Source organism: Anoplophora glabripennis, unplaced genomic scaffold (genome assembly GCF_000390285.2).
Source record: "Anoplophora glabripennis isolate ALB-LARVAE unplaced genomic scaffold, Agla_2.0 scaffold66, whole genome shotgun sequence".
Lineage (NCBI taxonomy): Eukaryota > Metazoa > Arthropoda > Insecta > Coleoptera > Cerambycidae > Anoplophora > Anoplophora glabripennis.
Window position 1 is genome coordinate 545712 of NW_019416742.1, and position 23661 is coordinate 569372.

Sequence of the window (23661 nt, forward strand, 5' to 3'; positions counted from 1 at the left end):
AAGGGGGATATTCTAATCAATAATAATGGGGAATTCTTATGGCACTTTTTCGAAAAGTCAATATTAAGAGTAACAGAAACAGTTAGTTTTCGATACGTTAACTACTATTAATCTATTTTCTCAGTGCGAGATATTACCAGTTAGGCAAAATTAAATTTATAAAATCAATCTCTTGACTTATCATTTTGATGTAATTTTAATTTTATTTTTTTTTAATTTCTTTACTGTAGACTATTATTAATTATAGCTTATTATTTCATAATTATTCAATTATTCAGAAAATAAACTCACTTTTGCACATTTTCATGAAAATTTAATACCTAACATTTCACAAGATTTGAACATAGTGACAAATTAGCATACTTATCTACTAGTTACGAACACATAAAATTATTATAGTCGAATATCTTTTTGTTTTCTTCCTGGTGATTCTTGTTTAACATGATATCCCCAGAGGTGAGGTTTGAACTATCTTCTTTCATTTAATTTTAATAAATGACCTTAACCTTCACCGATTTAAATATTTAGATTTAGTGCCCAAAGGCTTACTATTTCTTTCAATCTAAATATTTTATATAAATTCACTGTTGTTCAAATATTTTATTATATGTTAGGTGTTCATCCAAATCAAACAATATGATGAGACTAGTAAGAAATATTTTAATAACAACTGAGTTTATATTGGCAAACAGTAGTAGTAGTAGTAGTGGTAGTGGTAGTGGTAGTGGTAGTGGTAGTGGTAGTGGTAGTGGTAGTGGTAGTGGTAGTGGTAGTGGTAGTGGTAGTGGTAGTGGTAGTGATAGTGATAGTGATAGTGCTAGTGGTAGTGGTAGTGGTAGTTGTAGTGGTAGGTGTAGTGGTAGTGGTAGAGGTAGTGGTAGTGGTAGTGGTAGTGGTAGTGGTAGTGGTAGTGGTAGTGGTAGTGGTAGGGGTAGGGGTAGGGGTAGGGGTAGGGGTAGGGGTAGGAGTAGGAGTAGGAGTAGGAGTAGGAGTAGGAGTAGGAGTAGGAGTAGGAGTAGGAGTCACCTCAACGCCTTGCAGCTCATCAGCACCAAAGACTTTATGTCTTATTCTCCGAAAGGCTACAGAATGTCCCAGAAGGTGGACAGGGGTGTCCTCCCCTTCTCCACATTTCGGGCATAGAGGGTCCTCCTCAATTCTTATTAAACTTAAATGCCTTCTAAGTCTGCAGTGTCGTGTCAGAACCTCCACCAATTGGTTTAAGGATCTTCGACTAAGGCTTAGCAGCCATCTCGTTTTGGATTTGCTAGGTCCATGTATAAAACTGTGAGCCTGCCTACATCCTCTATTTCTCCTCCAATTCTCACCTAAAGTTTGATAGGCCCATTTATTGATGGCCCCATTGATGCTGCCTCGTGTGATACCTATGATTGGTTCAGGTCCCTGGCCTGGATCCGAGACAAGCTAGTTACCATATGGCTTGGGACCCAAACCAACTCTACCTCTCTTCGTCTGGCCAATGACTCTAGAGCCTCACCACATTCCTAGACAAGAGCAGACCTAGTCATCGGGGAGCTAACCGCTCTGAGTGCGGCCTGATTGTCGGAGCAGATAAAAATCTTCCCCTCTACACAATTCCTTACCTCCTCCTTGCTTGCTACCGTCAAAATAGCAAAAACCTCGGCCTGGAAGACTGTAGCATGTATACCCAGCTAAATTTGAATTAAAAAAAAAACACAAAAATTTAATATGCACCCTGACAAAAACGAAAAATTCTTGAACTGCAATTTCTCAATTACATAAGTTCAAATCACAATCATTTATTGGATTAAAACAATGTTTACATTATAAAAAATGTTACAGCAACTTAAAAGTAACTAGGATTACATGCAAATGATTCTGCTGAAGATAAAAAATCCAAATATGTACTAAGAAATTGATATAAGGATTGTGAATTTCTGAAACTTGATGTTCGATTATCTTAATGTGATGATAATATGATGCTACAAGAGTGTAAAAAACACAATTAATAATTTACACTTAACAGCTTCATTTTCAATTATATTGAAAATTAACATTTATGAGCAGAAAAAAATGAATTTTGTACTCAAAATTAAGTACATTTCCTTTACTCTACTTTAATGAAATTAATCTAATTCAAATTAATAAAAAAAAAACTAAAAATGTTATGTATTAAAGTTATTTAAGCGTATGCTCTTGAATACCAACTATGCTAAAATAACTCAATAAACAAATTATAATTAAATTAATTATTTTATGTGCTTGTTACATAGTTATCTACGAAGTCATTTCCAATCGAAAATTGTCACTTCAGTTAACTGGTATCAGCTATAATCGGACCAAATGAATAATAGGTCGTAAAGTAAAAGTGGAGGTGAAATAATTGATTCCTTGTATTCATAAGTATTTGCTGACGTAAAATAAAATAGTGACACTGAATCAAATATATTGATTGCGATATTGATGTCAAACCAAGTTATTATGGACGGCGATAAATTTTAATATGCACCTCTGCCAAAAACCTGCATATTATATTACCCTAAAGCGTAAACACTGCATAAATTAATTTAAATTTAAATATTCAACAATACGTTTTGTTACCCCACTAATGGTAGCTCCTACATGCTAAGAAAAGCATCTACCATAACGGTAATCAATAAATAGTTTTCTACTATTCATATTTACAATGGGTGTTTTTTTCATTGTTTTTTGGGTATTTTGCCACCTGTGAATAAATCTCACACTGAAAAAGCAGGAAAATACAAAATACAAAAAAACATATTCTTTTATATAGTGCACATTAAAAATTTGTTAACGTTTTGAAATCTATATGTTCAGAAGACGAAAACATGTATCTAGGATAAAAACTGTTTGACTATAATTATAAAACTTCTGGGTTTGTGATTTTTCCCATCTCGAAGAAGCACCACCAGAAAACAATCATTATCTCTACAACATTCATAGTCAAATGGAAGAAATCGTCCCTTAGGCATGTGTCGCAAATGCTAAATATTAAAATTATTAATAATAATAATTACTTCTCTTCTGAGGCATCAAATATGAAATTTGAATATTTTTAGTGTGTAACCAATAACACAGGCCGACAGAAAAAAAAAGTTTTTATCTTTTAGATAAGACCCGGTTTTTCCTATGTATTGAATCATCACTCATCCAGTCTTGTGCGATATGAATCATTAGATTCATCAGAATTATCTGATTTTCAAAGTTTTTACATAACATTAGAGGTCAAGTGACTCACCTCAATGCATTGCGGTTGCTTGATGGGGACCGGTAGAAACCCACTCGGCCACTTCTATTCCTGCCCCATCTGGGTATCAGATACCTTGTCGCGTAAGATTTCCTTCCTTTTGAACCGTAGATTCTAGTTTTTTTTAGTCTGGAAAACTGCCCATTTGAATTGAAAATCAATCAACATTCATCCAGAACTCAAGCCCCAAGGCCACAACAAGGCATTCACCACCTTGGGGAATAACCTGTCATAGGCCTGCGGAAATGATATCGCCGAATAAAAATTGATGGCATTGGAGAATAGGAAAACAAGATGTTGGCTGTCAAAAGAACCTGAAAGTAGGGATTCGCAGACATCCACTTCCATTAAGAAAATGGAGCTCTTAACTATAGTCTATAGATAGCTTGTAAATCTGTACCTCAACCTTTCATACACAGAATTCTATTCATATCACACAAGTCTTGATGAGTGGCATGAGGTTACCTAAAAAATGCCATAAAACCTGAAATATCGCGCATTTGGTGATTTGTCAGAATTTTTTCTAACCCGGATATTCGTTTTCAAAACATCAAAATACATAGGAAAAACCGGGTCTTTGTTTTCGAGAAATTTAACATTCACATTTTCTTTTCTCCCATTGGAGTCTCCTTCCTCTGCTAATCCTTGCGATTAGAATGAGGGGTAGATATGTTTTTTCTAATAAATAAACTAGAAGAACATCATCACTTACATTTTTAACGTTTGTCTGTTCGCACCATCTACGCATCTTTTTTAAGACTTTTATGGCAACAATTCTACAGTTACTTTTGCTGACTAAAGTAGTATTTTGTTGGGAACTTCATTCAATAGTGTTCTGATGAGTACATTTTTAACAAAGATGCAAAATGTAATAATTTAATAAAATCGTTGTTTACAATTTCAGCAAAACATTTCATTTTTTATGAGTGATAAAGTAGTCTCGAAATAGACAGTTAATGTCTAAGAAGAAAAATGTATTGAATTAGTTTTATTCAAATATTTGGACTGGAATGTAGTAATTTAATTACGAAAAATAATGCGTGATAATAATTTTATATTATGTTTTACTGTTTATATAGATATGACACAGAAAATGGAATATCTGCTGAGAGGATTCTTCCAGTTCACATCATCCGAAGGCCTTCCAGTTCATATTTCTTACGTAGCTGATGAAAACGGATTGCAACCTTCTGGAGATGTTCTACCAACCGCTCAGCCAATCCCACTTGCTATAGTGAAAACTTTGGAATACATCGCAGCTCACCCTCAACCTCCGAATTCTAGTGCTCCAGTTAACAAGTTTTACTAGTAAATAATTAGGTTAGATCTACATTCTATGGGATGGAACTGTCTATTACGGATTTTGTAAATAAACGTATGTTTCCCAATATATTATTATTTTATATTTTACCTATATTGTTACGAATTATTTTTTTATTTTATGAATATAACACTCACACAAAAAGTCCAAACTCAAGAAATCTGTATATATCATTTCCGAAGGAATTCGATGAGCTGAACACGATCCTGTAACGAAAAGTCATGACTTACCGATGAATTTCGAAGGAACGTGAAATTTTTGGGTCCCAAACAAGGGCCAAAACTGATTGTTTTCTAAATTTTGTCCAAATATACAGGGTGTCCCGGTACTTGATACAAAAAAGTCGAGTACAGATAGATGAGGCCAAAATAATATCAGTTCTTTATATATTTTTTTTTATACGGGCCTTCGATAATAAATTACAGTCCCTCAAAGGTGAAAATTAAAAAGTTATTTTTATTTACAGTCTCTAAACCATTAACTTCAGCATGATGCAAATTTGGTGCTCGATAAAAAATGCGTACAGCTTGTTTTTGATGTTGTAATTGAAACTTCATTATATCCAGAACGCCAGGGGCGGACTATGCAACAACCCAGAATTTTTGCGTAGATGACGATCGTAATCTGCCTCTATCAAAAATAAGTTCCCTGAAGAATTTGCCAACGATAATACCCTCTTGGCTCAACTCGATACAATTAACAGTTTAGGAAATATTTGTATTTTTTATCCCAGTGCACATCTCCACCATTTTTTGTTTTTAATTTTTAATTGCTCTTAATTATTTTGTTAGAAGCATACATATTTTTAAAATAATAGCCGAGAAAATCTTACTGTCTACTACGGTAATTTTCATTAACAAAATTTGACAAACACAATTTCCACATACCATAAAATAGAAAAACAAAACAAAAATACACACATCAAAGGCTACGAATGTTATTTGTACACGAAGGTAATAATTTAATAGGTCCATACGTTTTTGAGGAACATCTGAACGAACATCGACCTTCGGAGTTTTTGCAAAATAATTTGCAGCTACTATTAGACGATGTTCGATTAGACACCCGAAGAAACGTTTGATTCATGCACGATAGGGCTCCTCCCATTTGAATAATGATGTACGAAATTATTTATCTATTGTGTTAATAATAAATGGATTGGGAGAGGAGGCCCAATTTCATGACCACCACGTTCTTCAAACTTTAACCCGATGGACTTCTTTCCGTTTCCGGAAGTTTAGTGTATGCAACCCCAATACAGACAAGGGATGAATTGCTACAAAAAATTAATTTCCATTGTGATAATATATATAAAAAATAATATTCGTAAACTTAGGAAGTTTGTGGAGGTGAAAAGTGCCCATATTGAAAATGTATTTTGATAGTTTTCTTTCTTTTAAATAATTTTTTTAACTTATTCTTGTTTTGTTTTTCTATTTTGTGTTATGTGTAATGTGTATTTGTCAAATTTTGTTAGTGAAAATTACTTTATCAGACAGTAAGATTTTCTAGGCTCTTATTTTAAAAATATGTACAGTTCTAATATAGTAATTATGTCCAATTAAAAATTAAAAACAAGAAATGGTGGAGGCCCCCCTCGATGTGCACTATGACATAAAATCACAAATATTTCCTAAACTGTTAATTTTACCGAGTTGAACCAAGAGGGTATTATCGTTGGCAAATTCTTCAGGGAACTTATTTTTGATACAGGCAGATTGTGATCGTCATCTATAAAAAAATTCTGGGTTGTTAACCATTGGGCATAGTCCGTCCCTGGCGTTTTAGGCATAATGAAGTTTCACTTATAATATCAAATACAAGCTAAACGCATGTGTTATCGATCACCAAATTTGCATCATGCTGAAGTTAATGATTTAGAGACTGTAAATGAAAATACCTTTTTAATTTTCACTTTTGAGGACCCGTAACTTATTAACGAAGGCCTGTATGAAAAAAATTTATATGAAGGACTGATTTTGACCTCATCTATTTGTACTCGACTGATTTTTTTCTAAATTTTGTCCAATTATATCATTTTCGTAGTAAAATTTTCCCGTGACTTCGAAATTTCTCCGAAAATCCACTATTTGGGTGTAAACTGGCCCAAATATATCGGTGATATCATTAAATGAAGTTTAGTACTTTAGAGCGATTTCATAACAGCAGTAACAGAATTGAAAAATGTTCTTCGGATAGCGAATGATATAAATTCCTATGTTTTTTGGGTAGCCGAATCCGAATCCAACTTCAAAATTATTCAAGCGAGAAAAAAGGGTAAGAGTTCCACTGTTAGATGACATAACTCGTTTTCAGAAAAAAAAATAAATTCCACGATGTAATCTTGGATGTTCATTCATGTTTACGGTGTACGCGCTAAGCACAGTATAGTTGACCCAACTTTTACCACTACGCCATAATGATGTGCAATGTTGCCAGATTTCACCCATAGTTTTACAAGACCTTAATCAATAAATAGACACTTTTATTCAAATAAAAGTTAATTGCCATGCATTAAACACGAATAATATATGCGAGCTAATATGTGGTGTATAAATTTCATTCGCATATATTATATTTAGTTCGCTCAAATTAGTTTATGTAAGGTTGGTACTGCAACGAAACTCCCATGTGTAAGCATAGGCTTCCCTCCCGTACCACCTGCCCCGCAAGAGATCTGTCGAACCTCCTTAAAATGATCTTAATATCTGATCATGTTATCTGTCTGATATCTGTTCTTGAAGTTAAGTTCATAACTTATTGTAAAACTTTCCGCTCTTGTAATTTCCGAGGTCAAAAAGGAAGGTCCCATTCAAAATTTTGAATTTGACCCTCAAACGACCTTGAAGTCAAGGTCATTTTCAAGGTCATGTCAAGATAGCCCCTTTTTCACCCTACAACTTTTGTGTGAAACATTTTTTTTAAAAAGTGATCCCAACAAGGTACTCCGTTGTCTCAAGATTCTTGTTTTTTTATGGCCAAAATATGGGATAAATCGAAATAATAATAAGAACAAAGAGTTTTTTCTTTTTTCAATGGAAATCCGTGGTAAAAAATGGGTGTTTCTATTTAAAGAAATCAACTTCCGGTCTGGAAACACGACTTCCAGTCTAGACCGGAAGCCGTAATATGGATCTTTCAATGCCCCCCTCGGTGCCCTACAGTTTTTGTTTGGATTTTTTTTCGAAAAAATCTAGTCCAACCGAGATATTATTTTGTCTCAAGATAAATGCCCCACCCGTACTATATGGGTCAAAACTGATTTTTTCCGAAATTTTGTCTAAATACAGTGATTCACAACTTATCCAAAAAAATTTGGGAATAGAAATGGCACGAGAAATGGAGTCAATATCGTAAAAAAAAATTTGTAAAATCCTTATAGTTTCCGAGAAAAAAATTATTGAAGTTGTATTACTTTCAACCATTAAATAGCTGGACAACTGTAGTCTCTAGCATCATTCGTAATACGCGTACAGAGCCACGTGGCCTCAGCGACTCCGAATACTGAAATTCGTCGTTGCCATAGTGTTTACAATTAAATAGCTTTTTAGTAGTTATTGTCAAAAATGGCTTGCGTGTATAGCAACTCGGAGTTGACAAATATCGTTTTAATTTATAGTAAAGCAAGAAAACATTTGTATTATGGTGAGGCATTATTTGTGTTATGGTGAAACAAGACAGCATTTGTGTTAGTTAGTAGAAACTGAGTAACGGATCCAAACGTGTTTACATGTCTGGACAAAATTTTGAACAGTTATTAGTTAATTAGTTAACAGTTAATTATTTTATTATTTAAAACCACAAATTAATTTTGTTAATTAATAATAACAATAGCGGCAAAATCAGTTGAATTTACTGATATAAAATAGGTGCTATAGAATTATATTTATTCCTTTACTTGCGAGTTTTTGTCCGATTTTATCACTGCCGCCGTAACGTTTGCATTGTGCCAGGTCAGGTTTTACAGTGGACCCGTTTCCAGTGCCGTGCAAAAATGTATTTTTAAATCATTTTCGAACTGCCCTTTTTGATTTTTTGTTTAAAAAATTGTATTTGTAATAGTCCCCTGTACATCCAGATTTTTTTTTTTTTTGATAATTTCTGAATTACCCTGTATATCATTTTCGAGAATATCGAGGTCAAGTGTTTAGTACCCCAAAATACTACAAAAATGAGAGAACAGTTACCACCAAAATAATCTTCAACGGCTTTAAAATCGATTAGGAGAATAAGTTTGCGATGTAAAATTTATAAAGACACATTTATTTATCATAAAAAAAATATTCGCAACATACACATAAAACCACAACAATCTAATACCTAATTTAATTATTTATACTTTCTAAAAGGAGCACTATCACCCTTAGGCTCAGGGTGCGCAGCATTATATTCCCGAGATCTCAATATCGCTGGTGGAATGGCTGCGTTAGTGAAGTGGTAAGCAACACATTTCCAGAAGGTATAAATCCATTTTCATTGGCTGTGTATGAAATTTAAACTAGAACACCTTCCGGAGAGGTGTATTGATAGGATCCTCTTGCAGAAAGAGCTGATTCAGGACCAGCAGCTACTAAGCTATCAGATTCTTGAACACATATTCCATTTTCCGTATCATATCTATGAATAAATAATAAATGTATTCAATCGAGAGCATCTGGCTAATGTAAATTCCGGTACTTACGCATATTTGTAACTGCTACCATCGGGGGCAATATTACTTTGTAAACGAAGAATTCCGATAGCCTTTCCTGAATATAATGGTATTGAAGAGATCAAGCCTGATAGTCTCATTGGGTATATTCGTGGTACCATAATCACCGCTGCTGAAACTACAGCGATTAACGCAACGGAGGTCAAAACCTGAAAATACAGAAAATTAAATTGTTACTAAAATATTGAACCTGAACACATTTTGATTATAGCTCACTAATTGTTTAATTATTTAAATATGTTACTTATTACAATATGACTTACCAATTTCATCATCTTGTCTGATTTAGATAACTACGTAGATTATTTAAACTGTAGTTGTATGTAACTAGTGTATTTATATAAAATGCTAAAGAAATTCTACATCTTTTAATATCCTTTACTGAAAAGATTAAGGTGATATTTTAATTTGAAAAGAAACTGGTTTTGTATTTTGCAATGTATTGCCTTAAGGAATATCATAAAAAGTAGCCGGAAGGTAAAAAATGTAGACATCAATTGGCACTAATTTGTTGTTAGCACCCAATAATAATATGTATGATTAATTTCAGATGAGACAGAAGTATTCTCTGTTAACATATTGTAATGTTTTGTGCTATATCCATAAGATAAAAAATACGAGAAATAATTACCTACAATTGAAAACATCAAATAGTTAAACGGTCTAATCATAAAGCGTGTCCCAATATTCCATCTATATGAAGCTACCACAAATAAGCAGGTTTAACTACTAACTAAACTTACCTCTATCCTAAATTACTTCGTTTAGCAGCTAGGGAACATTAAAATTGACAAAAGAAATGTTTTCTTCAAATAACTTTGAAACTCCTTTTAAGATTGTATTGAAATTTAGTACTCTAATACTACCATACAGATGTCACTTTATGATATATTAAACGAAGTAATTGGACTAACTTCCTTAAACTAATCTGCTCACAATTTTGTAAGGGGTCATGATATAGCTTCTGTTTTATTTTTGTTTTAAAAGTGAAGGCTTTTGAAGAAAATTTGTCCTTCTTATAAATATTGTATTTATTGGGTGTCCCAAAATTCATATAATATTTGAATTTTTCGCCATTTATGGGGCAGAGTTGCCAACAAAAAGAAGACAGCGTGACAGTTGACAGGACAGTACAGGATTATTAAAAATAGATCGATACAAGAAAGAATAATGTGTTTTCATTGTTGAGCAATATTTTTAAAATAATGAAGGTTTGGCAGCTACAGTTCGCAATTTTCGTAAAAATTTGATCGGAATAGTGATTTAACTTCATCAACTGTGAAGAGATTAATGGAAAAATTCAAGGAGACTGAATCAATTAATGATCTTAAATACGCTGGTCGTCCTTCAACAAGTCGCTCAACAAAACATCGAAGCAGTTCGCGAGAGTGTTGCTGAGAGTCCAGGAACATCAATTCGGAATTGTGGTCAAAAATTAGACATTTCGAGTTCTCTACAGTCTGTTTGTTTGAAGATTTTCATCTTCATGCTTACAAAATTCAACTGACTCAAGAATTGAAGCCTACTGCCCACACAGAGCGAAGAGAGTTCGTTGAATGTATGGAACAACAAGTGGATGCTTATATTTTGAACAAAATAATCTTCGCTATGAGAATCATTTTCATCTTAATGGTTTCGTTAGTCGACAAAATTGTCGCATGTGGGGTTCAGAAAATGTACGAGTGATGGTTGAGAAACAACTGCATTCACAACGTGTCACTGTTTTGTGCGGATTTTGGGCTGCAGAACAACATCGGACCATTCTTCTTCGAAAATGCAGCTTGGCAGTTAATGATGGTCACTATCGGAACATGATAATCCAATTTTTTGTGCCAAAATTGCAATAGATGGATGTAGACGACATGTGGTTTCAACAAGTAATTTCCTGGTCGTGTAATTTCCTGTTTTCGTGATCAGAATTGACCGCCCAGTATATGAGATTTAACGCAATTGGACTTTTTTCTTTGGGGTTTCTTGAAGTCTAATAAAGTTTAAGCCAAAAAGTCCAGGACCTCCCATACCGTGAATGAGGATATTGAGCAGTATATCAACGAAATTCAGCCGCATTTATGCAAAACGGTCATGGAAAATTTCAACAAAAGGGAGCGTATGTGCCAGCAAAACCCTGGAGGTGATTTACCCGATATGCTTTTCCATACATAACCCTATACTGTATACTTTATGAATCAATAAAAAAATTTACATTTTTTATTAAAAACGTGTGTTTTCCTTCAAAATTACTTCTTACTTGAATTTTTGGCCACCCTTTATGATAGTGATGGGTTAATTAACTTTTTATTAGATCAATACTAATGTATTTTCCATTCAGACCTGAAATAATTACGTCATTTCTCTAATTCTAGAAGGAGTGCCAGCGTTATTTGAAAAAAAAATTCTTTTGCCAACTTTGATGCCTCTAGCGACGAAACAACTCAGAATAGAGGTAATTTTAGATTAATCTGTTTATTTTGATCCTAGGTATCCCCATGTACTAGGTACACGGAATATTGAGACACTCTGTATGCTTGAAGATAAATTGATAAACAATGATAACGTTACGTCGGTAACAAAATATAGGTAATTCATTTTAACATGACGGATATACAGATTTAATTATAAAAACGCGCAGGTATTTTGCTCAGGTAAATACATAGAGTGTACTAGAAATCAGTGCCAATATTTTAATGACTATTTAACTTATCAAATGCAACAATGTTTGTTTATTTTATTTTTTCCAAATACCTCCTAGTTTTAAAAAATTTTCAAAGATGGATCGGTTAAGCCGGTTTGGCGGCATGTCCACTTAGGTCAGCGGTTTTTTTAAATTTTAAACTAAACAATTAGTGTACTAGAGAAAGATAAATACGGGGAGAAATCATATGTAAGAGTAAAACAAAATTTTTAAATAATCTTCATTGTCTTATTCGCCGCTAAAGACTACATGCAGAAGCAATAACTCTGCTTTAATTATTAATTTGACTGTCATTCTTTAAGTTTAACCTTAGCTTTTGTTTATTTAAGTTTTTTATAAATTGCAATTATTTGTTGACATTTTTGTTTTTCGTTACAGTGCATTGTAGAAGTTATAATTTCCAAATATGCGTGTTCTTAGAGTCTACATAATAAAAATATTAAATTTCTGTAAGGTGTTTTTTAATTATGGTGTCAATGACCTGCATACTTATAAATCTTTTGATATACGGAGTGTCTCAATTTTACTTTAAAAGAATAGAAGAAAATAGGAAGAAAAAATAGAACCTGTAGAAGTTGCTGTATTTACTTATTTCGAAATATATACTAAATTAGTATAAAAATCCTTTAGCAAGTGGCTAAGAATCTTGACATAATGAGACCACTGGGTAATTTGTAAATTTTATTTGAGCATTTAATTTCTAAAGTGACTTCAATGAAAACAGATTTCTTTACTTGTAATTAGTCTTTTCTAAGCTATTATTACTATTTTTTAATTTAAAATAAAAAATATGATATCTGTAAAATGGAATTTTAAGGTCATTGTAGCCAGCAAAAGACTAAAATTTAGAACTAGAAATTTTTATTATTTTTGGAAACTGAGCGCTTTTCTACTTCTTCGATAATAATAATTTTTTGTATGTTTATAATTATACAGGGTGGTCCCGAGGTAATGGGCCAAAATTCATGGGTAGATTCCCGAAGCAAAAATATTGCGATTTAGGCGAACTTACCTTAGTCCATTTGATAGTTAAAGAGATACAGGGTGTTAAATATAAAATATTATTTTAGTTTATTTCCATTTATTTCTTAATAGATGCAAATAAACAAAATTTTGGGGTTTGGGGTTCTTTGGATAGAGGAATTGAAATTTGCTCACATTTTGGTAATAGTTCATAGAGGGCGCCAGCTGCCGTAGATTGAAGGTGTTGGAAACGACATAACTTTTTTGTACTTTAAGGTATCTCATCTTTGGTATCAAATTCTTATTTTCCAACTTTTTTTACACAAAAAAGGTATACTTTATTAAAGTAGCTATCTCGCACCGTTTTCGAGATATTTGGCTTTGAAACTTCCAATGCTGTTGCATTAAATTACAATTAAGTACCTACAGGTATTATTAATTTAGTGGTAAAGTTTCTTAAGTAGGATTTGGACGCAAATCAAATAATTGACGTCTTCCACTTGTCTTATTACTGTCATTTGTATGCTAATTTCTATTAAGTATTATTCGTATCTAATTAAAATCACATCTTAGCTTACAAATTAAATTGTATACTCGTACATAAATGTGAGATAGAATGCCGAGGTTTTCGTTTTTGGAGTTACATGAAATCAGTTGTTTATGGAGAAACTATAAACACTTGAGAAGAACTTTAGTAGCAGGTTTTAAATGCTGCAAAGTCATTTCGCATTAAGGATTTATACTTTAAAATAAGACAATCTTTTAATAAACGTGTTGATAAATGTATTGAAGTTAGAGGTGGATATTTTAAGCAATTATTGTCAAAAAGGCATATTTTTTTACTAATGTTTACTATTTTACTGTTCATTACAATTTTTAATTCTAAATAAACCCTTGTTTTTGACATTTCTAAATTATTTTAATTATTTCAACTATTAGCATTGGAAGTTTCAAAGCCAAATATCTCGGAAACGGTGCGAGACAGCTACTTTCATAAAGTCTACCTTTTTTGTGTAAAAAAAGTTGGAAAATAAGAATTTGTAACCAAAGATGAGATACCTTAAAGCACAAAAAAGTTATGTCGTTTTTAACACATTCAATCTACTGCAGCTAGCGCCCTCTATAAACTTTAACTAAAATGTGAACAGATTTCAATTCCTCTACTCAAAGAACGCCAATCCTCAAAATTTTGTGAGGATATTTGCATTTGTTAAGGAATAAATTAAAAAAAAAATGAAATAATATTTTACATTTAACACCCTGTATCTCTTTAACTATCAACTTTTGGACTAAGGTAAGTTCGGCTAAATCGCAATATTTTTACTTGGGGAATCTACCCATGAATTTTGGCCCATTACCTCGGGACCACCCTGTATATCACTCTCTTCTTCAAGAGAAACTTTGAAGATTAAGATTAAGATCTCTGATCGGTATTTATATTTGTTGTGTGTACTGATCAGTGTTGTTGCCATGCTGGGTTTGAAGTCACTGGCCTATAGACCCCAATCCTTGATTTCTACGAATTCTTCTGGATTCCTATTATTCTCTATAGAACCTTGACAAATATCTCTTTATCTCTCTGATACTAGAATTTCAGTCTTGCATAAGGTTACAGCACATTTCATATCAGTTCCGCAAGATAATTTCTATATAATAACAAATACCTTTAGCAAAAAATTTTTAATAGCAATGTAATCTTGAAGAAAAATAAAATAAACGATATATTTTAATCTGAAGGTATCGATATTACTAGGAAAATTTTGGAAAAGAAATTGATAATAAAAGTAGTTGAGAATGTTGCGTTGAAATAAGCCATAAATATATAAAAAAAGTTACAGCCATATTGTTTAGTGTATTCCTAACGTCTTAAACTAATTATTAAAAGAAAACCAAGTGATGTGAAATTTATAAATTTATTTATCATAACAAACAGTCACAACATACACACCGAATCACACAACAATCTAGTAATTTACTTATAATACTTTTTGAAGGGACCGCTAGGGCCCTGAGGTTCAGGGTGTGCTGCATTGTATTCAAGAGATCTCAGTATGGCTAGCGGGGTTGGTGGCGGAGTGGGCAACACATTTCCAGAAGGTTGGAATCCATTTTCATCGGCTATGTAAGAAATCTGAACTGGAACACCTTCTGGAGAGGTGTATTGGTAGGACCCTCTTGCAGCTAGAGCTGGTTCAGGACCAGCAGCTACTAAGCTACCAGATTCTTGAGCAGATATTCCATTTTCCGTGTCATATCTATGAATAAACAATAAAAGTACACACGTGATATCTTTTGGCTAATATAAATTGAGGTACTTACGCATACTGGTAACTGCTACCATCTGGAGCAATATCGCTATCTAAACGAAGAATTGCGATAACCTTTCCTGGTTGGACATAAGATGGTATTGGAGATGGCAACACTGGAAGTCTAGTTGGGTATTGACGTGGTAGCAATGGGAACGCTGCAGAAGCTGCTGCAATTATTGAAGCGGTGAACAAAACCTGCAAATTAAATACAATTGCTACTGAAATATTTGCCAAAACGTATTAAATTTATCAAAAATATGTTATTTTGGTTGTACGCGTTTAATTAGTTAAATAAATTATTTATTAGAATGTCTTACCAATTTCATCATCTTGTCTGATTTAGGAGAGCACCTGACCTAGACTGAAGTTTTCTGTCGTTAGTGTATTTATATAAAGTGCTTGTGGTAAAGAAATTGGTACATCTTTTAATATCATCCAATACCGAGAAGGTTAAGGTAATATGTTAATTTGAAAAGAAACTGGTTTTGCATTTCACAATTTATTGCTTTAAGAAATTTCGTATAAAAGTCGCCGGAAGGTGAAAAATGTAGACACCAATTGATTGCAACCACCCACTCACGGACAGTATGTATGATTAATTTCAAATAAATGTAACTTATGAAGTATTCTCTAACACAGATTGTAACGTACTGTAGTTCTATAACCTTATAGTATTTTAAAAATAAAAAAAAATTATAACTTTATTAATTAAACGGTCTGAATGTATGTTTAACGACGATAAAAACGTGTCAGTAACAAAATAGAGTATCACATCTTGTATGTTAATACCCGATATACAGGGTGTAAATAAATAAATGCGAAAAAATTTCCTGTAGAAAAATAAGGTCTTTCATATAAAAAATCTCATTTGAATATACCCTGCTTAATCGCTTAAAGAAAGGAAAAAATTTACTTTACCTTACCATTTATTTGAGAATAAGCAGGAAATTTTATAAAGAATGGCATTTTCTAATAAATCTACAAATAAAAAAATGTTTTAGACACCATCCTTGAACATACTGCATATGAGTCAGATCAGATGAGTCAGATGAGTCAGATGAGATTTTTTTGCCAAAAAAACTGAATAAAAACTGGGTACTTCAAATTAGATACGACAGCATTGCTACTTCGAAAACCGACATATATAGATGGCTAAATTAAAAATCCGAAAAAAATATTATCAATAAAAATTGCTCTTTGCTATAAAAAGAAAATTCAAGTATCTCCTCATAATTTCTATTTTCCATTACAAAATTTAAAAGTGTAGTAGTTCCTGACATCCTAATTTCGTTTATTTCATTCATGTTTTTAATTCTTAATGTATTCAATACTTTCTAAAGAAATGTCGAAAAAGATGAATTAATTTATTTTTACTCCATCTAATAATTCAGTAGGTGAATACTGGGACTGTAGAATAATCTCACATTTATCAAATTGCGGATAACAAAATTGCTTATCCCATTTGTCATATTGGCAACTAAAAAAATTGTAGTTACCTTAGGATTTGCAATTTAATTTCCAACTTACATATAATTGCCAAATATGCGTGATCTTATGAAATAAACCTTATGTAAATAAATCGGTCTGAGTGAAAACTGAGTGAATGAGTGAATCCATTGAATGGAATTATTTAGTACATTTTCGGTCAATTTTGGGCATTTTAGGTTTTACTCATAAAATTTTAGTTGTAACCTACTCATACTAATAAAGGAGAATTTCACTCAAGCAGATGGACAGGAATTGATACATTATTGATTGAAATTGAGTGAAAATAAGTCCCAATTTTCTTACAGTGTATATACTTAATTTGTTTTTTACTGATAGTCTTAATGACCTTATAAACATTTAAATATACAGGATGTACCATTTTTTCCAAAAATTCTGGAAAAACATGGAACTAGTTAAGTTATTACTTATTATAAACCTAATGTCAACAGTAGTTTTCAAGCTCCAACGGGATTAAAATTAAAAAAATTTCATATTTACTGGAATATTCGTGAATAAATTTGACTTAGATTGATCAAACTTGATTAATGATTTAAAAAAAATCTATTTAAAAAAAATTCAAATTCTTATAATTTTTTTGCGTTATCTTTTTACATTTTTACATTGAATATTTCAAATGTTGAGATTTTTTTTTCGATATTTGATTTAATGCGAAATTATTAGAAATATAACGCAAAAAAAAAAATTTCATGTTAATTTATTAATTGATGTTTAAGGAATAAACCTGCTTTAATTTCTTATAAAACATTGACAATTCAGGAAAGGAAAACGGTTCGACTGATCAATTTCAACATTTATAGGTCTCATGTGCATGTATAGTGCAAAACCATACTTATCGTATCAACTTCGACGTCACCTGTTACATGGGTGTTGTATAATAATGAAAACGTAATATTAACAGTTGGTAGAAGGAAGCGCGAAAACAAACGCTTAGGTGGGTAATTCTGGAAGGAAGCCTAGATAGTTGAAGTGAGAACAGTGTGGAGATGGGAGTAAGACGATCGGCGGGCAGTGAGGCAAAATAGTGAAAAATCAAAGTGTTTAACCGGTATTAGTTAGCAGGTAATATTCTTTAAGTACTTTGTTGTTAATTGTTCTATGTAATCTTATGATTGTGATGATTATAGACGTTTCATGATAATAATTCTGTATATGTTTAGCCTTCATTGTCTTATGCTCAGGGGCGTATATTTTTCTAACGTAAAATTGTTACAATTATTATTAAAGATTGCTCATTATTTATTACATGTTAAAATATGTATATATTGTCGTGACTGCCCGGATATTGCAATAACAACTCCTTTGTTTCACATTTAACTTGTTTTGTCATGATTACGTTGTTCGAAAAACAAGTAATAAAGCATTTCTTGTGCTCACTTTATGTCATACGCATATAAGAGCCTTGTTGAATTTACTAACATTTTCGCCCGTGAGGAATGAATCTGTAAAAAGAATAATTAAATACAAAAAAAGAATTGCTAAAACAGATCTTCCGAAATCTCAACTCATAGCTGGATTGCCTCCCGTATGGGACTCCAGTACCTTCCGGCCCTGCCGGCTAACTAACACCAAACCTCTTCAGTTTTACTTGGAAGTGTGTATGTCTAATTCGAGTGAGGTGACATTTAGTGACACATTAAATGAGTCGGGCGTTAATTATCATTAGCAAAGGATCTTAATTTATGCCTTTTGTTAGCGGTTGTTTTGTATTTATATTTGGGTAGTTAGAGCAACGATCGTGGGTTTCTCTGCCATGCTCTTTCCCCACAGGAGCTCCAGGTGAGCCTGGCGCTCTCATTTTATGTTAAATGGTTGTTAATGTTTTTGTTGTTCTTTCTATTTGTCACATGTTTAATTTGAAGACTGTTGTACGTAAATAATTAAAGTAAGGTGTATTTACTCTGCTTTTGTTTTATAAAATTAAACCATACAGCCCCTCGTTAAAGTTAGTAGCCAGCACCTTCCGGTCAATTAAAAATAGATGTATACAACGTAGGTATTCCTCATGACGATCACATATTTTCGGCCATTACGTTAATTTTTATTTTTTGTCGATCGAACCCGGGGTTGTTATACTACGGTATTGAGCTAAAAGAAAAACTACAAACATGTGTACTTTTCGCAATATTTGCAAAGCAGTCGTTGATTTTCCAATACAGCAGAAATTGCAGAGGATTTCAGGTTTCTAAAACCCACCTTCCGTTCGCTGTACAATCATTAATTTTGAAAAACTATTTTTTTTTTAATTTTTGCTTTGCATTATTTCTGTTGATTGCACCAAAAATGTTCATCTCAAGGTTTAAAAACTAGAATCTTCAAGCTTCAACATGCTTTTTTTTCTTGTTTTCTTGATACGACCATTATTCGTGAAGTTACAGCCTTTCAAAAGTCACTAAAAATGTTGCTGCTCCTATAATTTTTTTGCTGAGTTTATACTTGTATATATGTATAACTAGTCACTTTTAGGCTATTATTATTATTAAATTTCAAATATCTCTAAATCTATTCGTTTCACAAAAAAATTATCAATTTTCTATTCAAAATAAAATTTTAAATTCAATATAGGCAACAAAAGTTCAAAAACGTTTTTAGTGTAAAAATTTAGTTTTTTAATGCTACAGCGCTGCATTATTCCCCAGAAAAAAATTGCTATGGCAATTACTTTTTGGTTTGTTTATAATTACAATGTCTACATTCGGAGATCAATGGCTAAATAATTTTCGTACTAATTGCCACGTCATCGGTTTAGACTCTTGATTTTCCGTGCTCTCTGCTTCAGGAGAAGCTCTGAAACTGAAGACCGGTATTTACATTTGATGTGTGTACTGATCCGTATCGCTCCAGTACAAAGTTTGCTTGGCAGGTCTATCAGTTTCGCACCTACTGATTTATCTCCATTGTTGTTCTTTAAGCAACACTAATATACCTTTAACCTCCTGCTAACATGTCTCCCTATTTGTTAGAAAATGAAAGAAAACCAAATGATATAACTTAATAAATTTATTTACCACAACAAACATTCACACAGAGAGTCACACAACAATCTAGCAATTTACTTATAATACTTTCTGAATGGAGCGCTAGTACCCTGAGGTTCAGGGTGTGCTGCATTGTATTCAAGAGATCTCAGTATGGCTAGCGGAGTTGGTGGCGGGGTGGGCAACACATTTCCAGAAGGTTGGAACCCATTTTCATCGGCTATGTAAGAAATTTGAACTGGAACACCTTCTGGAGAGGTGTATTGGTAGGACCCTCTTGCAGCTAGAGCTGGTTCAGGACCAGCAGCAACTAAGCTACCAGATTCTTGAGCAGATATTTCATTTTCTGTGTCATATCTATGAATAAACATTAAAAGTACACACGTGATATCTTTTGGCTAATGTAAATTGAGGTACTTACGCATACTGGTAACTGCTACCATCTGGGGCAATATCGCTATCTAAACGAAGAATTGCGATAACCTTTCCTGGTTGGACATAAGATGGTATTGGAGATGGCAACACTGGAAGTCTAGTTGGGTATTGACGTGGTAGCAATGGGAACGCTGCAGAAGCTGCTGCAATTATTGAAGCGGTAAACAAAACCTGCAAATTAAATACAATTACTACTGAAATATTTACCAAAACGTATTATCAAAAATATTTTATTTTGGTTGTACGCATTTAATTAGTTAAATTAATTATTTATTAGAATATGTCTTACCAATTTCTTCATCATGTCTGATTTAGGAGAGCACCTCACCTAGACTGAAGTTTTCTGTTTTTAGTGTATTTATATAAAGTGCTTGTGGTAAAGAAATTGGTACATCTTTTAATATCATCTACCGAGAAGGTTAAGGTAATATGTTAATTTGAAAAGAAACTGGTTTTGCATTTCACAATTTATTGCTTTCAGAAATTTCATATTAATATCGCCGGAAGGTGAAAAATATAGACACCAATGTGTAGCAACCACCCACTCATGGACAATATGTATGATTAATTTCAAATAAATGTAACTTATGAAGTATTCTCTAACAAAGATTGTAATGTTCTGTTGTTCTACTGCCTTAAAATACTTATTTTAAAAAGATATACCTTTAATCAAAAACAGATATAGACTATAAAATCGTGTTAGTAATAAAATATCAGTATATCCTCTATACATATTTAAGTATAAATAGCTCTAGGTATTTTACTCAAATACGTATACAAGGTGTTCCAAAAATCAGTGCCAAAATTTTAATGCGCATTTAAATCATCAAAAGCAACAAGTTTTATATAATAATTTCGAAAATCTATTAATTTTTTACATAATATATTTACTTAATTTTCAGTTTTTGTTACCGACCATTGGAGAATATATCGAAACCCTTAACTGATTATGAGTTAATCTTTAACATTGTAATAACAAACAGAAATTTAAAGTAACAATACATCCATAACCAATATCCATATGGATACACATATACACATATGGATACACATGCAATATTATTTTATGACATTCTAAAAGTCCTAATTTAAAATCAAAATAGCATTTATTAAAAAAAAATTACATAATTACGAAAATCATTTAAGTCAAAATTTTATCTTGTAATTACTACTTTAAAATATTGTATATACCTACACACCCTGTACATATAATAAAAAAACTAATAGCATCTTTATGTGCTTGAAGACAAACAAGGAATATTATAAGGATGGCATTTTCTAATAAATCTACAAATAAAAAAATCCTTCTTCTGCTCACAATTGTTGGACACATAAAATACAGACGCATTATATTGTTCTTCTAATATTTACCGAAAAAATAAACAATAGCAATAAATGCAGAGTATTTCAAATTAGATTAGACAGCATTGCTAATTCGAGAACCGACAGATAGATAGAAAGATGGTTAAATATCCAAAAAAATTGCCTTTGTTTATCGGCATATTAGAAAAAGTTGCAATAGATTTACTATTTTTTACACAATTGTATATTCAGAGTAGGAAGGTAAAAGTTGCCAAACTTGTTGAACACAACCTAGTTTTTCAATTACCTCTAGTAACTGTTATTAAAAACTAGCCTCTGTTTCTCTTTGTAATAAAATGAGAATTTTTAATCTTCTAATTTGTTAAACTTCAACAACCCTGAAATATACACAGCTGTCGATGTTTAGGTTTACAAATCATTAACATAATAAGTAAAATATCGGGTAATTTTTTTAATCTGAAACTTTCAAATATCGTGAAAAATAAGCAGTCTAAGAAAAAAATGTCCATAATCAAAATTTAATCATTCCGTGGAGGAAATACATACAGCTTTGTTCGTACAGCAGTCAGAAACTATATGATACATGCGTGATAGGTCAAATGCGTTCGCACAGCGATAATCCGTGACTGCACTAAAAAAAAAGTAAAGGTTCCTATTTAATATTTCACAGTTACTCCGGCCCACCTACGAGGTGAGGGTATCTTCTCCGCAGAATTCTCCGCAGAATAATATTAAATATTATAGACATTTTTTTGTAGAGTGCTTATTAATCGAGAAAATTGAAAGTTTCAGGTTAAAAAACTCACCAATTAATGAACGTATAACCCCTCAAAATTGTAAATCCCGAGTCTATACGATTTTTATTAGGTAAATTTTTGTAAACTTTCTTTTAGTAATGTTTGTATGTGAAATTGTTCTTAAAATGTCTATAAATATCTTCCAATTCAAAATTTCTATAATTTCTACAACTTTAAAATATAGCTCTATATCGAAATAAATGAAATAGACCCCTGAGTTTGGAAATCGATATTAAGAAAACATAAGGGCGAAATAATTTGAAATTTGGATCATATTTAGCCTCACTATTACTCTATTGTGTGCTAAAATTTAAGTTAGTTTCGTTATCCCATTTTTTTAGTTATTGATGAAAATGTTGAAAAAAACGGTGGTCTGCCTACAAAAGTCTCACTATAACTCATCGTAATTTTTTTTAATTAATAAAACAATTACAAATTTTTACTCGACGATAAGTCGAACTATTGTCTTTAGGTCATTGTAAAGGTCATTTGTCTTAAAAGCTCTTCTTTTTTTTATTTTTTAGCAAAACATATTTCTCTTCTGTTTTGCCTAGAAAACGATACAATCAAATTTCCGCATTTCTCGTATTATATCAATGCACGCCTGAATGTTTTGAAAATTTATCTAGTCCACGGTGTATCTGCAGCAGAGACTGCAAAATATATATACATGGTAGAGGCATAATAAGAAATTTTTTAAAGAGTGGTAGGGAACACCGGGGCTACTTCTCGCAGATTTGATATTAATTAATTTGATAAGTTATTTTTGGAACTTTTTACAAATAAATATGGTCATAAGATTTTTGTATGATAGATGAAAAATATCTAAGGAGAATAAATTGGAAAATACGAATATAATTAAATTTATGACATATATTATTTTTATAGACAAATGCGACAACCCCATGGCGGGGCATGTTGTCGTTTTATATGGGGTAAGTTGTCGTTAACAAAATTAATGAGAGAAAACTGTTTATTAAGTATTATATGTGTTTAATAACATTAAAAATAAATAAATAACTAAAAATATTATATCTATATGAAATGCAAGGTTACAAGTGATGACTTCCGATGATGATCGGAATCGCAATGTAGACATACGTAATAGGGATTGCCGCCTGTGCAACTTTCATGGGCCCAAAATTTACATTTCGTGCATTGCAACCAATCTATTGTGGATAAACTGTAACGACCATGGCATACGAGGCAAAACGTTTCTTCTTCTTCCTCTTCATCAGAGGAGGTTACTTCTTCCCTAACTTTACTTTTTTTTGCTTAACAATGATTTTGCTCTTTGGTGAGTGGTTTTCCTCATCAAGAAAAACTTTTCTTTTAACTTGTAATAGGTGGATCTCTAAGCTTAACTGCTCCTGCTG

The 23661-nt window shown here is 32.2% G+C and overlaps 3 protein-coding genes across 3 annotated transcripts; all 3 read right to left on the minus strand.

The window, feature by feature from the left end:
- Positions 1 to 8991: 8991 nt before the first annotated feature.
- Positions 8992 to 9405, minus strand: LOC108917943 (endocuticle structural glycoprotein SgAbd-1-like). Its single transcript, XM_018724758.1, has 2 exons — positions 9253 to 9405; positions 8992 to 9188 (listed from the first exon to the last, which is right to left on the minus strand). Exons 1-2 carry the CDS (start codon positions 9381 to 9383, stop codon positions 9065 to 9067), a joined length of 255 nt encoding a protein of 84 aa, XP_018580274.1. The 5' UTR covers positions 9384 to 9405; the 3' UTR covers positions 8992 to 9064.
- Positions 9406 to 14836: 5431 nt separating this feature from the next.
- On the minus strand, positions 14837 to 15627 carry LOC108917926 (endocuticle structural glycoprotein SgAbd-8-like). The gene is made up of 3 exons (XM_018724737.1): positions 15564 to 15627; positions 15257 to 15441; positions 14837 to 15192 (listed from the first exon to the last, which is right to left on the minus strand). The coding sequence occupies exons 1-3, from the start codon at positions 15573 to 15575 to the stop codon at positions 14910 to 14912; spliced, it is 480 nt and encodes a 159-aa protein (XP_018580253.1). The 5' UTR covers positions 15576 to 15627; the 3' UTR covers positions 14837 to 14909.
- Positions 15628 to 19762: 4135 nt separating this feature from the next.
- On the minus strand, positions 19763 to 20485 carry LOC108917925 (endocuticle structural glycoprotein SgAbd-8-like). Its single transcript, XM_018724736.1, has 3 exons — positions 20455 to 20485; positions 20152 to 20336; positions 19763 to 20087 (listed from the first exon to the last, which is right to left on the minus strand). Exons 1-3 carry the CDS (start codon positions 20467 to 20469, stop codon positions 19805 to 19807), a joined length of 483 nt encoding a protein of 160 aa, XP_018580252.1. The 5' UTR covers positions 20470 to 20485; the 3' UTR covers positions 19763 to 19804.
- Positions 20486 to 23661: the final 3176 nt, after the last annotated feature.

Coding starts and splice junctions, on each gene's coding strand:
- LOC108917943 (XM_018724758.1), bottom strand. CDS start 9,383: ATGGTACCACGAATATACCCAATGAGACTATCAGGCTTGATCTCTTCA. Junction 9,189..9,252: donor GGTAGCAGTTACAAATATGC/GTAAGTACCGGA, acceptor ATTTATTCATAG/ATATGATACGGAAAATGGAA.
- LOC108917926 (XM_018724737.1), bottom strand. Junction 15,193..15,256: donor GGTAGCAGTTACCAGTATGC/GTAAGTACCTCA, acceptor GTTTATTCATAG/ATATGACACGGAAAATGGAA.
- LOC108917925 (XM_018724736.1), bottom strand. Junction 20,088..20,151: donor GGTAGCAGTTACCAGTATGC/GTAAGTACCTCA, acceptor GTTTATTCATAG/ATATGACACAGAAAATGAAA.